This window comes from Tyto alba, unplaced genomic scaffold (assembly GCF_018691265.1).
Source record: "Tyto alba isolate M040663 unplaced genomic scaffold, T.alba_DEE_v4.0 Super-Scaffold_14, whole genome shotgun sequence".
In the NCBI taxonomy this organism is placed as follows: domain Eukaryota; kingdom Metazoa; phylum Chordata; class Aves; order Strigiformes; family Tytonidae; genus Tyto; species Tyto alba.
This window is the reverse complement of record NW_024881276.1, coordinates 25,186,588-25,201,723: the sequence shown is the minus strand read 5'-3', so window position 1 is coordinate 25,201,723 and position 15,136 is coordinate 25,186,588. Positions and strand designations below refer to the sequence as shown.

Genomic DNA, 15,136 nt, shown 5'->3' with positions numbered 1-15,136 from the left:
TTGCTCTTCAATAGTAGACTTTGTAAAGAATGTCAAGTTAATATGTGAACATATTTTCTTTGCTAGGGGATAATTACATTAATCCTGGCTACAGACATGGCGAGACATGCAGAAATACTGGACTCTTTCAAGGAAAAAATGGAAAATTTTGATTACTCAAATGAAGAACACATGACCTGTGTAAGGATGTTTTGTAGATTATTATTTTTCTGTGCACAGTGTGAAAGCTTGTAGGTTAACATTCATTTGTTTAAAAAACAAGATTCAATATACATTATCAAAAACTAATCCTTCCTACATCCTCTGCCCCACCAAAAAGAAATAAAATTCAGAAGTGCTCTATATAAAATAGATTATTCCAGCTTTAGAAATCCTGGAGTCCCATCAAGTAAAATAATATTTACTCTTTCAGGATACAAATTCTTATTGTCCATTACTATGGGGCAAAAAGTATCCACAAAAGTACAAACTCTAGTCTCCTCCACTTCCTAATCCAGTTGTCTTTGATATCCAGGGGAGCCTCTCCCCAGCTGCCTCTGAGTGCTCTACAAACAACTTCATGGTCATTTGTGGCTGAATCTCTTCATGCAGCAGATAAGCACATGTCCCGCTGTGGCACATTCCAGTGCTACAGTCAGGGAAACTGAGGCAGGGAGGAGATAAGTGATTTACACAGAGTAACTGAGAGAGTGGAAAAGAATCCAGATCATTTAAGACCTCTGACTTAATCTTAAAACTGTGCTTTTTTTTTTTTTTTTTGAAAACATTGCCTTCCATTGCATTGTAAAGGCACAGTTTCTGGATAGGGGAAAAAGGGCTGGCAATAAGACTGCAGTATCAAAGTATTATCCTCTTTCAGCTGAAGATGGTACTGATAAAATGCTGCGATATCTCCAATGAAGTCCGCCCGATGGAAGTAGCGGAGCCCTGGGTAGATTGCTTACTAGAGGAATATTTTATGCAGGTAAGAATGAGGGAGACATGCAATTGCACAAATTGCTGCTCTTCCTGAATCCCACCTCAGCTACAGGTGCTCTGCTGTCTGACAGCCCAATCTAGCTCTAGGATGGAAAGGCTTCTTTTACAGAAAGTGGGAGAAAGATGTCAGCAAGAAAAGCAGGTCAGAAAGCAAGTGAATGTAACTGACTGTAATTTGCAGATGAAAGACAATAGCAACCTAGAAATCCTAATACTAGCAGACTGAAGCCGGTTCTCTGTAAAGTGGCTGCCTTGCAAGTTCATTTGACATATAAATGATTTTTGAGCCAAAAGAGCAAGAGCAATGCCAAGAGAAAGCTGTCAAGTAAGTGATATCAAATATTACACAGGAACCAGTTTAGATAAATTTCACTGTGTGTGAATATTTGCCTAAAGAGAAAGAAGAGGACTTGCTGAGGTGTGCAAAGTCAGACTTTATGCTTCCCAGACCGTTGCTCCTCACTGGATTCCCAGCTGGACACAGCTTCTGTTTGCTTAAAAAAGAATCCCTGGAAGAGCAGCCCTCAGCTGCCTCTGGCACACAAGCTCCCGAGCAGCGTGTACATGCTGCAGCAGTGGAATCTTAAGAAACACACAGCTGCAATGCTCTGAAGAGGAGGTGCCAGAGCTTTCTTGTGTATTTTGTCTAAACCTTGATAGGGTGCATGCTGAGGAGGGCTTCTCACAAGAGACAGACACCTCCGATGATGTGTCAGAAACACTCCTCGCACACTGCATCTGCATCTTTTTACTCAAAATTACAGTATCTTTGTGCCTTAATGTTTTGGCCACTCAGCAAAAGCACTATGTGCCAAAAGACCCAATAACTGAGAGATAACATCTGTTACAGGTCATTTTTTTTGCAGGCACAGTCTGTGACCGCCTTGCACATGCACCCACATAGAAACAATGAGCTATGTGGTCAAGTAGGTAGCTTGATAAATTAATTGCAGTCAATGGACCCAGGTAGCCAGAACTAGTTTTAATCATTAGTAAAGAAGGACATGTAATATCTGGTTGAATACCCAAAAATACTCACTCTGTGGAGAATGATGAGGAAATCAAAGACATTCCTTCTCTACCAGAGCGGCAAAAAACATTACCACCTTTCTGAATGCTCAGAAATGTTTTACCTCACAAGTCCCATGAGTTTGCAAAGGAAACAAGGTGGCCTCATTGTCCTGTGAGCCTGGAGGTGAACACTTTCATGCCAGTACTGTGCAGATATATCTGAACAGAGTTCTTGTTATTCAGATGGTCGATCTCAGCAAAGCAGGAATCACTGTGCTGAGAGAAGCATACTGCTATTCTGTGCTGTCTTCAGACACCACTGAGAGCTGTACCTGAAGGCTACTGCTCCTTAGCTAGCGATCTACTTGGTACATTACTCTGCTCACAGATTTCTAGCCAAGATTAATATTTGTTTACTCTGAATTTGTTCCAGAGCGACCGAGAAAAATCTGAGGGGCTTCCAGTGGCACCATTCATGGACCGCGATAAAGTGACCAAGCCAACAGCACAGATTGGCTTCCTGAAGTTCGTTCTCATCCCCATGTTTGAAACAGTAACAAAGGTAAGCCACCCAAAGCCAGAAGCTGAAGTGGGGGCCTGCAGAGTTTCAGTGTTTGCTCCAACAGGTGTTTAGTCAGCCAGGGAAATGGGGATGTACAATTCACATCCTGCCTTTCAGCCCATTTCTAACATGTACAGGTTAACGAATACAAAAGCAAACATAGATATTCTCTCTCTTGTTTTTACCTAGCTATTTCCAGAAGTGGAGGAGGTAATGCTCCAGCCCCTTTGGGAGTCAAGGGACCGCTATGAGGAATTAAAACAGATAGATGATGCTATGAAAGAGGTAAGCTTTAAATATCTTATTGATAAAGCAAAAGTCAGATACTGTAATTTAATAGCAGTTTAATTCCAAAACAGTAGGAATGCTTATGGCATAGTCATTATCATGAGAAACACATTCATTACACCTGACTGGAGAAAGGCGTGTACCACAAGCAGCAAGTGTGTGCAAGAAAGTGTCCTTGCAGAGTTCACCAGGCACCACACAAGCATGGCCGTGGGAAGGGAGTTGCTTGCAAAAGGGGGACCTGGAGACAAAACCCAGAGATAACCACCTGAGAGGAGTATATTAGCAAACACCCCTCCCAGGGAGGAGCTACATTCGCCAAGCATGTGCCTGAAATTTTATGAGGAATTCTTCTCATACGCACAGCATTCAGTAAGATTAAGCACACAATCAATGCAGCCTTTTTAAGGCCCGGGCTGAGTAGGAAGGTAGGATATACATGATGGGCTGACAGGGCAAGTAGGATATACATGTAACCCCGTCTGCTCTCTCCGGGCACGTCTGCATTGCCTGACAGGGCAGAGGCCGAGGCCAGGCCCGGGGAGCAGGTACCCTGCACCCGCCGTGCGGCGGCCCGGTGTCCCGGCCTGGCTCCCGCAGCGCCCGGCAGCCTGCGACACTGGGCCTGCATGCCCGCCTTGCACGTCTCTTCAAGTGCTGCTTTTCCCTGCCAAGGCAGGCAGCGAAACCTGCCCAAATGGCATCACAGTGTGGGGGGTTTCTGACATGAACAAATTGATCATGTAGACAGGATACGATCGGTCACTCTGTCGTTAAAATAAATTGGGAAGTGCCCTGGAGCACTAGTTGTGCTGATATTGTTTGATATGTGGGGAATTAAGGTTCATTCACTTGATCATCCCTGACTGGATGAGGGGAATAGTAGCTTTCTGGTGTAAATCCCACCCCTTCCCAAGCACTTTGGAGGAAAAACCCCTCAGCAGCACAAACACTAAGGCTGGTTAATCAAAGAGCACATGCTTTGAGGATGCTAAGTTATAAAGGAGAAGAAAGTCCTTTAGGCATCCTTCAGTTTAGAGTGGAACATTTTTCAAAGAAGGGAAGAAGTACTCAAATATGACTGCCAGACTTCCTGAATCCTGTTTGTCTTCCAAGTTGAGCCCAGATTTTACTTCTGGTTTACATGAAGTGTCAAAACAGAAGTTTTGAACAAACTGCTGGAGGTTTAATTATGGTCTATTGGCACAAGAGGTCTTAGGAAAATAGGAGATGCATGAATTCAGAAATATCCTGAAACAAGAGAAGTTAGTTAATAATCCGAGAGCCAATCATGGCAGATGATGAGAAAGACTGAGTCCTGTTTACTCAGGACATACATCCAGAGCTGCTTGGATGAAAAGGTGCTTGTGCTATACCAAGCTGCTGCCTGTTATTTCCCGAGAAATGTTGCGCAAGCCTTGTGCAGAGATGAGCATTCAACTCACAGCAGTGGTGGAAAGCAGCACTGTGTGAGTCAGGGGTATTAATCCTGCTTTGCTCTTCATTTCAGTTGCAGAAAAAGAAAAGTGAAAGTTTGACCACTGGCAGTACCGAAAAGTGAGACGAAAAACTCTTTGAGCAAAACATAAGTCCTAAGCTTATTCTGGTTTTGAGAAATGCAGTATTTGACAAACAGACGTGGTGGCTACGTCAAAATCCAGCTGGGACCATGTATGCAGAGAGGTGGCAGGCACGGATGCCCTGACTGCTTGGACACCTTCCCTACAGCCTGCAGCCTGCTTGCACAGGCGCTGCCACCAAGGGCTCCCCCCGCCCCGGCACAGCCATCGCAGCCCCCCCGGCCACCCTTCCCCTGTGGACATTGCACGGGTTGCAGCACAGCTCAAATCTTCTGCAGATTTGCCTTTTTGGTGACCACACTGACCACAGTCTGCAGAGACAAAGTGGAATTTAGCTAAGGAACCTTTCCTGGAGAATGACCCACTGGCACCCAAAAACAAAAGAAAAAGTTGTTTTAGTCAAGATACGATATACATGTGTACAGCAGGATGCTAATTACAGCATAGCTTAACAGAAGCTTACATTCTGAGAGGGGTCCTGGCATGTATTTTTGTTTGCCTAGGAGGCCCTAATGACACATTTCTCTGTATTATTCTTTGTATTTTATAGTGTTCACAGTACATTCAGAAGCCCAGCATAGTGGATGCAATTTTTTTGTTTTATACACTAGAAGAAATCAGAAGAAACCTTAGTGACTTTGCAGGTTTACTTTGTGGCCTGGTACAGCTAGACATCACGGGATCCTTCAGCACGAGCAAAGAAGGGAGCACAAAGCTGAAACCACTGTGCAAGCCTATTTTTATCCTCATGGATGCAAAAAGCAACAACAAGAAAAACCTTCAAAGATGTACAGATTTTTTTTTTTTTTACTTTTAAACTGATCTGCTAAATAATATATTCTTCTATAGAAATGGGTGTTGTTTTCTTTTGCATATGCGTTCACATGAGAACTGTTTCTGTTCCTGAAGGGAAATGCTTTCATAATGAATACAAGGTAAGTGACTGTAGATGAGAGGAGAGGGTTGGTTCTCCTTAAGAGGAGGAGCTTTAAAAACATTTTTTATAGTATACTTGCATCATAATTGCAAAACTGAAGAAGCTTCAGTTCCCTTGATAACTTTGTAAAGGTTAGGAGCCAAGCTCTGCCTGGAGTTGCAGTCATGCAAACGAACAGCAGACAATACTGCGATCAGCTCCTGTGCACCACCTTGCCAAAGGGGAGGCCAGAAGAAATCCCCTTTCCTTGTGCCCATGAAAGGTGAGCTATGGCCATGCAGCTCACGTACTCGTGGTTTCTCCCACTGGGGAAAGGTCACCCTCCCTGGGGGTTTCAGTGAACAGGATCAGTCCCTATCATGACATGGCTGCTGAGACCAGTGATTGGCATGCAGCCTGGCTTGCCAGCATCCCCCCACAGCTGCAGGCATGCAGCCAGCGAAGCATCACGCGTGTTGCTCGGGTCCTCTTTGGGTCAGTTCTCATCAACTGCCCCATCAGCTTTGCTACGTGTGTTAGCAGTAACACTAATGCTATGCCTCTGAAAAGTCCAAAGCCGCATGCATTGCCTTACCTTGTTTTTCAAAAAGAGGTGAGCAGGTGGGGGCCAATCTTTCCCTCCATGACCCAGGAAACACCTCAGGAATCTCAGCCTCTCTGATAGGTGTCTAGTACCAAGCTCACCACTGAACAACAAACCGTGCCTCCTGCTCTGGGAATTCAGATTTATCCTCCCGATGTTTCTGCACATTAATTCTGAGTTTAACTCTTGTTTCTCCCCTAGTGCCATTTCCCACAGTCAGTCTCTTTCTTTTGCATGAAACTGTAATACTTCAGCCATTCTCCAATCTCTCAGGGAGATCAATTTTACCTTGAAACATCCATCCCTCTGCACTGTTCTTGCTTGAACATTTCCAGAGACCCAGGGCAGACCCACAGCTAGTTCTCTGCTGATGCTTCTTTCTGCCTAAGCTGCCTTCTCCTTTAAACAGCCTTTTGTGTATGTGGTTTTGGGCTTTCCACTGCTAACTGAAAAAGGGTCTGATTCCTGGATTTGAACAGTCCTGGGGGACCCCAAGGGAGATGGGAAGATCCAAGCACAGGGTCAGCTCCTAGCTACACAGGCATTTTCATGAATGGATGAACAAAACCCTAGTTTTCATTAACCTCAAACTTTCGATGCTTGAAAGTTGGATTTCAGTTATGTGGTTTGGGCCTCTTTTCTGTACTAAATCTTATAATCCAAAGTACATTGTGACCCAGATTGGTCTGCTGTGGAATTCTTCACTCCTTTTTCACAAGTAAATCAAATTTACCATCTCCATTCAAGCGGATTACTGTCACAAATCAGCTCCCAAAGCAGATGTTCTGCGCAGGAGCTATAAACAATTGCTTAGGATACACCAAGTCCTGCATTGAGCTAGTTACATTAGATGAGAAAACCTGCTGTAGGAACTTGACTGCACCCTCCTCCCACTAAAACTGTGTAAGAGGTAAATCCTGATAGGAAGTTTTGTTTCAGTTGGAAGGATTTTCTCTAATCATAACCCCTAATCCAACGAGTATTTATACATGTGCTTACCTCCCACAAACATAGTCATGGGCCCTGGCACTCGGTAGCTAATTGCTTAGTGCAGGCTCCTTAGCTTTGTCTAATTGAAGTTCATAGGAGTTTGAGAACTGATGGCTCTTGGCCCTTGGTTTGGCTCCATCATTTTTAAATCAACATGAAAACTGTTTACTGGAGAGAGATGATGAGAAGATGTTAGTGAAATCCCACTGACTTTATTGGAGCTGCTTTATTGGAGCTGCATCAGAAACGTGGAGGAGGGAATGCAACCCATCCTCAGGGCTGCACTAGTGACTATCATGATGCTGTAACGAGCTGTGCAGCTTATTGAAAGAGCAGGCAACATCCAGGTTGCTATACATAGACAGCTGTAAAAAAGACAACATACAATCACAACCAACTATTGGTACAAATGGGAATACGACAGCATTTTTTTAATGTCATTTGCCTTTGTAATATTATAAGAGACAATCCTCCCAACATGTTTAACCAAGGAGAATGCAAGGCATTCTCTCATAATTCTAGTTTCTTATACTTTTTCCATAATATTTGATGCTGTGATTCATATGCAAATTAATGGATTTGAGAATCTTGGCAATCAACCCATTAAAATGTCACACATTTTCAGGATGACATTTTGAAACTACACTTAACGTGAAAAATGAAGTTTTCTGAGACAGCCAGACAGATGTCTCAAGTGAAATTTAATCTTTTCTCTTCCTAATCCAACAAATAAGAGTGAATATTATACCTCAATGTTGTTGTTTCAGCTTATGGTAGGTGCCTTGCAAAGAACTTTATATGATCTGTTCCATGCGTCTTTTCAGCATCATGACAGTGCCACATGCATCCCAGTCTTACATTGCTACTCCTATACTTTTGATCAAAGTTTATAACTATTCCATGCTGAAACTAATGATGAGCCCTGGGATTTTACTTCTTACTTTTTTAAAAACTATGAGAACCCACAGCCCCATATTGACTACATTTTTTAGTTTGGCTTTCATAATCAGATCAAACTAGGGCTATAACATAACTGCATGTCAAGGAAACAGCTTTTTAAAAATGTGAATACCCCCACAGCAGCCAATTTGCAATGAAAATTTAGTGTGTGTTAAATACAGAGGTTATGCAATTCCAAAGAAGTATCTGTACATGGGAATTGTTAATCTTCGGTGCTGCCTCTGAGCAGCAATAACAACAGCATCTGTTCCATATGGGAGTGAAGCAGAGTGCTGGTGTGGAGTACGAGCCCATCAGGACAAGCACTGTCAAGCAGTATTCCATTTTCCTGTTTAAACAGTGGGCTTTTACTGCAGACTGCCCCTTCTCTCTGGAAACATCTGAATAACAAGTCTTACCTTTGCGCCTGGCTTGTGGCATTAGGAGCATTCTTACTTCTTGTTATTCTTCTGTCATATTGTTCTGCTTTGTTGTGAAGGTTTCTGTGAAAGGGAAGACACAGTGGGGCAAATCACCTACCCCAGTAATAAAAAATCTCCACATATTTACCCTTGTCTCACACTACCATCTCCTTGATTTCCATGTGGCAAGGCAGGGTATAAAACCAAACAACATGCCTATTATTGACAAGGAGCACTCAAGCCCTAGCCTGCAGGAAGGATGTATGTGAAATGTAGGGCCATCCATCTGCTGCTCTGACTCCCAGTGTGAAAAAAAAAAAAAAAAACTTTCCAAAAGGTTGCTCTGGAATCAGGCACATTCCAGCTCCAGGCTGTGTCCAGAGGACACCAGGCAGGTCCTGCACTCCTGAGCGACCCTTCTGTATGCATAACCCTCTGCCATGCAGCACCCTTGTGACTAAGGTTGTTCAGCGCCAGCAAAGTGAAGCAGACTTTCTGAAGTGTATCTAAAACAGCTTGGATGCTGCTTTTCTAGACCACGTGGCAGTGCAGTGGGCGATCTTTCCTTTCTCTCAGCTCTCCAGGGGCATGCCTAGGCAGAGGTAAAGTTTGTACTCTGGAAAACTGGTGCATTGGAGTCCTGGTCTGTGTGTGGGTGCTATGACAGAGCAAGAAACCAGTGAGTCTTAATAATAAACCTGTATCTGCTACTGGCTTCAAATTCCCTCTAGATCAAGTAACCAAGCTAGGGCTTCCTTCTCCTTTCAAACAGAAAGATCCGCCTCTGTAAAGCGTTTTGTGGTATCCAGATGTAAAATGCTCCTCACTGCAAGAATCAACAGTTACCATTTTCAGAGAATATGACTTCATAGAAACTTCTGGCCAAAAATCTTATTAGTTGTCCTCATAAATGAAGAAGCTGCAGCCAACAAGTCAAACATCTCTTTCTTCGTGATCATGTTATTGTAGATATGGATCTTTGCTGGTGAGAAGTCATACTTCTCACTATCTGACACACACACACAAAAAAAGCTTTCTGACTGTTTTGGCATGTAATCAGGAATTACAGGTGTACTCCAGCACATGCACACACACAAAATGCCTATTTGTAGACATTTTTGTAATACTGCTCTTGGCTCTGTTGCAAGACAAACTTAGAACCAGGAGAGTTGGAAAAGTGTAAACTAGTCTTGTCACAGCCAACTTTGCTATAATGTCTCTGAGGAAAAATATCTCTTTTCCAAAATGCGTGAAAGCATACTTACTGCCGGGCTGTCAGAGCCGGCAGATCCTCTGCCCTAAAGGAAGCTCCAAGGTGACAGAGACTTGGAACAGCTCTATTTCTTTCTGGATGAGAAGAGCTTACTCTCAGCCCACTGATGGTGTTCTGGGCTCAGGACAGCTGGGATGTGCTCCAGGCTGAAAAACAGAACAAAGAAATCAACACAAAAACGTATAAACCCTCCTCAGATCTGTGTGCCCAAGCCATGCCTTTTAGCATGCCCAGTTAATAGCTCCCCTGGTTAACTCATGGAAGCCAGCTTGTCCCACAGCGTTCATGCTACCAGAAAGCTGCCAGGATTTGCAGCCACCCCATAGCACACAAGGATGCTCTAAAGCACCCACAGGTAATGGGCTTGTGTAGGGCCAACTAAACTATAAACCATTAGATACTCATGCATCTCGGTGGAAAGACAGATCCAGACCTGTCCCTGGCCTGGCCTAAAACAGGAGAACATGTCAAGTCATGGGGAGAGGGAGAGGCAGCCAGGCCACCACACGGTATAGGCAGATCACATTGCCTTATAATTTTTCAGCCTCAGATATTGTGGGCTTTTTTCAGGCTTTCCCAGACAGGTTGAGTGTTTGTGTATGCACAGCTTGCTCCTGGCATGGTGTCTCCAGCTGCCTCCCGCTGTTCATCTGCTGCCTGACCTCCCCTGTTCACCACATCTGAGAAATAAAACTGTCCACCCGCAAAGGACTGTAGGGCTCTGAGCACCGTGGCTCTTGTGCCCCGCCACGGCAGCCCTCAGCACCCAGCATGGCAAGGGCTTCAGCGTAAATGCAAATGACTGGCAAAATGAAGGACACACAAATGGGACGCTGCCTCTGAGGCCATTCTGCTCTCTTTCAGCTTCATATCAGGGAAGCTGGTTGAGGTTGCTTTTTGAAAGGGAGCTTCTTTTTTGGGCTGGATGGGGTTTTTTTTCACGCACTTTTCTATCTGGCCCTGCAGTGCTTGGTCTGCTTTTAAAATCAACCTGCTGGAAACATAGCGGCCATGTTTGTGTCCCGCTGCAGTCAGTGCCTGGGATCGGCCAGTTCTTTCTGTCACACAAAAGCCGCCTCGTCAGGCCTTCACATTTGGGCCCACGCAAAATGGCACCGGAGGCTGAAATCCCCTCTTGTAGTTTAATTATAAATGCAGCCAGCAAGCGTGCCCGTGGCTCTGGAAAGCGTGTGGGGCAGCAGAGCCGATGCTCACGCCGTGCAGGGCGGCTCAGCAGCAGCCCAGGCGGCGGGGGGACAGCGGCAGCCCAGCTCTCGCCATGGGCGCCGAAGCCCTGGGGGACAACAGGCCACCGGCATCAGCGCACCCCAGCAGCCCCCACGGGACAAAGCTGGGAGGGAAAGAGGGAGCAGGGGGGCCTCTCAGCTGCTGGCCCCAGTCTTCCCCCTCAGCCATGTCTGTCCCCACGGCCCCCCCTTGTTCGTGAATGAAGGGAAGGAGGGGAGCAGCAGGGAAAAGCCTCACAGCTTCGGGAATAAAAGTTACAGGAATGACAGATTTTCCAGTTTGATGAGCAAATTCCTCCCTCCCCCCCCCCCCCATTTCTGCATTAACTTGAAAGCTTGAAATCTAATTTTCTTTACTAAAAAATCCTCAGCTAAATTAAATGAACATTCAGAGCAATGCTTATGTATTGCTTCACTTTTGAGCTATTATTTCCCTTCCAAAAAAAAAGTTATTAATTTTAGGCGAAATCATCCTTGAAACAAACAAACCCATAACATCTCCATTAGAAGTGTTCTCCGTCACATTTCCTTGTCCTGCTTTGAAACAACCCGCCCAATTCCATTTCAGCCCACAGGTGACGCCAAGGCCGTGGCTGGGATCCCTCCTCCGCTGCCCTCGGGCCCTGTGGAGGATGGTGGGGGGCAGAGGACGGGGGTCAGGCCATGGGAGATGCGTGGGCAGCAGGTAAGCGCCTGGTCCCCAAGAGGAAGCTGGCACACCCCAGAAACTGAGGAAGAGTCCAGGACGGGCACTGGTGGGCCCAAACCCCACCTGCACCGAGAGTCTGGTGCCTCCTTCCCCACTGGCAGCCATCCCCCCACCACCCCCCAGCACCGTCCAGGGCACCGGGACTTGCACGGTGCTGCTGGGGCTGGCTGGCGGGGTTCAGCTGCAGGGAGATAGCTGCTTATCTTGGGAAGAGCTGAATAAATATGTTCCTAAAGGTTATAGGATAACAAGTCTAAACCACTGTGTACTTCAGAAAGTTCACCAGGGCGATGTGCGTGTCATAAATGACAATTTCATTTTTTCCAGGCTGCATTTTTTTTTCCCCCTCACTCAAGACTTTGATCCTCCTCATCATGCTGGCTACCATGCGTGTTGCCAAGGGCAGATCTCCAGCTACAGTGACTCCTCTGCTTGCAGAGGACACACCACTCATTTTAGAGAAGGTGAGCCAAGGCTGCAGCATCCATAGCCGCCGGAGGCTGGCCACATTCTGCCAGAGAAGGGCAGCGAGTTTCATCTCCATCTGGAAGGCAGCCTACATCCAGGGAGATCCTGGTTTGTAGGGCTTTGGTGGACAATAAGTACAGGAATCTCCCCTTTATTTATAGTGTTTCATTTTATCCTACCAGCTGTTTCCTTTATTCATCCTGTATGGTGATTTATTCATTGATGTGTGCTTCACATTGCCATCTCCACCCATGCAGAAAGCATCAGCTGCTGCCTGATCTCTGCACAGTGCTAAGCACTTTCATGAGAGACTGGGCTATGACAGGTCATCTTGCTTCATCTGCTGGCCAGTACATTTAAAGAGCACCAAAATGCATTCCTTTGTGTACATCTTATTTTATTTATGCATTTATGTAACAGTTTTGACTAAGGAGAAAACTGTGAACATGCAGATAGTGGCACCCACAGTTTTGAACTGCATTGAATTCTAGGCATTCATATAGCTTCCTTTGGGTGTTGTACAGAATTTAGGCTCAACATGTGCCTTTTGCATGAAAATACATAAAATTAAAGTGAAAAGGTTGCAAGTGGATTAATATAAGACTTTTGCAGCTATTAGCATGGTAGAGCTTGCTCTTTCAAACGTCAACTATGCAGGCTAACTCAGGAGGCTTACTCTTTTAAAAACTGAGATTAAATCCATTATTTCCAGTGTAATAACCTTATAACACCTCTGAATTTATCTCTAGGACAAAGGTCTTTTCTCATCCCAGTTGTTAAAATTTAACTAGGGAGACAATAATCATCTTGAAAGACACATTGCATATGGAGGGGTGTTCAGTGGCGTGACTTACAAGGGGAACTCAAAGTTTGCAGAGTAAGAATGGTGTTTGCAGACTGTAAAAGACTGTAGAAGAGAGTAACAACCCCTGGGACATTCTTTCAAAAAAGAGGTGAATCCTGCACTGTGCTTGCTGCACAGGAGGATCTGCTCTCCATAGAGTGGGGTCAAAATCAAAGCCTGTTTGCCAGATAGGGTTTGCCTGATTTATTTAAATTTCTTTTTTGACCCCTATCTTCTTTAGAGTTCAGTAAAAAGTTAGTTTCACCACTATAAGTTATATCAGAATTCACCCTCTAAATGTGCATTTACACAACACAGTCTTCCTGAAGCTGCAGGCAGGTGCCTCCAACTAGTTGCCTGGAAAACCAGCTTCTCTGTAAACAAGCCAGATAAACAATAGCAGATAAAAGTGCCTGGATTAGCCCTGTGTATGTATGCACATGTTGCCTTTACTATCTCAACTGTTGCTGTATTTTTACTGCCAGGTGACTGGCAGCATAGCCATGGATGCTCTGTGCTGTGCTGCTCCCGGTTCTTTTTTGCCCAGAGGAGGAGGTATCATAGTAGGCATTAGAGGGTGATCTGCAGCCAAACCCTTCTACCATTTCCCTGAGTGCACAGCAGGAGCATTTTGGTCTGCAAGAAGGGGAGCTCATGCTCCAACCTGCACTCCCAGCAAAGCCAGCCCCCTCGAAGTGACACAGTTGCACAGCTCACCTTTTTTTTGGGTGGCAGGCATGGCAATGACCAAGGCACGATACCACTAGGGATGGCAGTGTGGCCATGCCCTTGATGTCAACACTAACACGTAAGGAAGCTGGCAGGTGCCAGGGCAGGGTTAGCTCCTGCAGCAGGTTAGCAGCTGTAGCAAACAGAAGAGCAAACCTGGCACCTCCAAAATCCCCATCTTATGGTCCTAGCTTCACCCCCAGCCTTCCTAGAGGGGGAAGGGGTCCCAGATTTGAGGCTGCACAAATATGCTCTGCCAGCGCTGCTAAGACTGGGGGCTATCAGGCTTAGGAAGGGCAGTGGGGTCCATGATGAGGACCTCCTGTTGCATGTGGTCCATGCAACATGTACCTCTCATAGCAGTGGGGGTAAGAGCTGGCACTACAAAATCAGGGATGGATAGGACATTGGCACCCCTTACCTGGGCTTTGCATTTAAATAATAAAACTGAAGACTGTTCTGGCCCTAACTAAGGAACAATGTGCTGGACACTAATACCAAGTAACCAACTCAGAAAATAAGAACCCCTGGTCACCTGGACACAAGAGTTAAATGTCTTCATGCTGTTGGTGTGTTTTTCAAGTTGCAATACAGCATTTAACAAAGAAGGTTTGGCAGTTAGATTTGCATACTGGCCTGATTAGACAAAATTCCAACTGAGCATTCAGTGCATGCAAAAATGGCAGATGCGCAGGCCTAACAAGTGTACCATTTTATGCTACGTGATGACTGTGGTGTTTACATCAGACATGATTATACCCTCTTCTGACCAAATATGGATTCATTAGCTTGTATCAGTTTCATCCATTTCCCACATTGTCTAAATCTGAATCCTTTTATCTTCTCCAGTTTCTCATTTTTTGAGAATTATACTATTACCTACTCTACTATGTTAAGAACCCCTTTTTAGCCCATCTAAATGTATTCCCTTGTACGTAAAAGCAGCATAATAACAACGAAACATATAGGAGCCTGACATTTCTTTTCATGCTGGTACTTACTGTTCAAAATGTCCTAGAAGAATATTAATGATGTCTGTCTTTTCACGGGTGAAGTGGACTAATTTTAAAGGACTCTCCATCTTTGGAAGCGTGCTGCACCAAACAGGCCGTTTCATTATCCTTTTGAAAAACACATTGAAATCCCTTGGGTGACACCCACATCAGCCTCCTCACTCCCAACTGCACAACCGCTGTGTCAGAGAACTGCCAGGGGAGGATCAGCAAAGAAAATTAGGCAAACTCTTTACATTTTCTGATTCTTAAGGAGTTAACAGGGTGGGGAGGATAATAGCCAATATTCTCAGTGGTTACATGGTGCTGACAATAACTTTTGTAACCATCATATGTCTGTAAAAGCCCCTGATCACTTCAGAAGACTCTGCCAGGAATTTGATTCCATAAGTAATGAGCATCAGCCACCCGTAGGCACCAGCTCTGAGTGGTCCCACAGATGCAGCTCCCCAGAAAGACAAACAAGCTGCATGCCCGCTAAAACCACAACAGTTAAAGATGGAGCCAATGCTTAATCTCTCAACACTGAGACTACTATGATTTTTTTCCAGTATTTTCTTCCT

The 15,136-nt window shown here is 45.0% G+C and overlaps 1 protein-coding gene and 1 long non-coding RNA gene across 5 annotated transcripts in view; one reads left to right on the top strand and one right to left on the bottom strand.

Annotated features, from left to right (window-relative positions):
• The window catches only part of PDE9A (phosphodiesterase 9A), a 49,286-nt gene extending 44,015 nt beyond the window's left edge, over positions 1-5,271 (top strand). For all 4 annotated transcript variants that reach the window (XM_032994432.2, XM_032994433.2, XM_032994435.2 and 1 more), the window contains 5 exons: positions 67-180; positions 860-964; positions 2,423-2,551; positions 2,741-2,836; positions 4,350-5,271. In XM_032994432.2, coding sequence (XP_032850323.1) covers positions 67-180; positions 860-964; positions 2,423-2,551; positions 2,741-2,836; positions 4,350-4,400 — 495 coding nt within the window. In that variant the 3' untranslated portion in view covers positions 4,401-5,271. The remainder of the gene's footprint in view (positions 1-66; positions 181-859; positions 965-2,422; positions 2,552-2,740; positions 2,837-4,349) is intronic.
• A 3,676-nt stretch (positions 5,272-8,947) lies between these two features.
• Positions 8,948-14,772, bottom strand: LOC122152949. The gene is made up of 3 exons (XR_006164953.1): positions 14,562-14,772; positions 9,556-9,709; positions 8,948-9,116 (listed from the first exon to the last, which is right to left on the bottom strand). It is a non-coding gene; the product is annotated as an uncharacterized LOC122152949 (long non-coding RNA).
• Between the last annotated feature and the right edge of the window lie 364 nt (positions 14,773-15,136).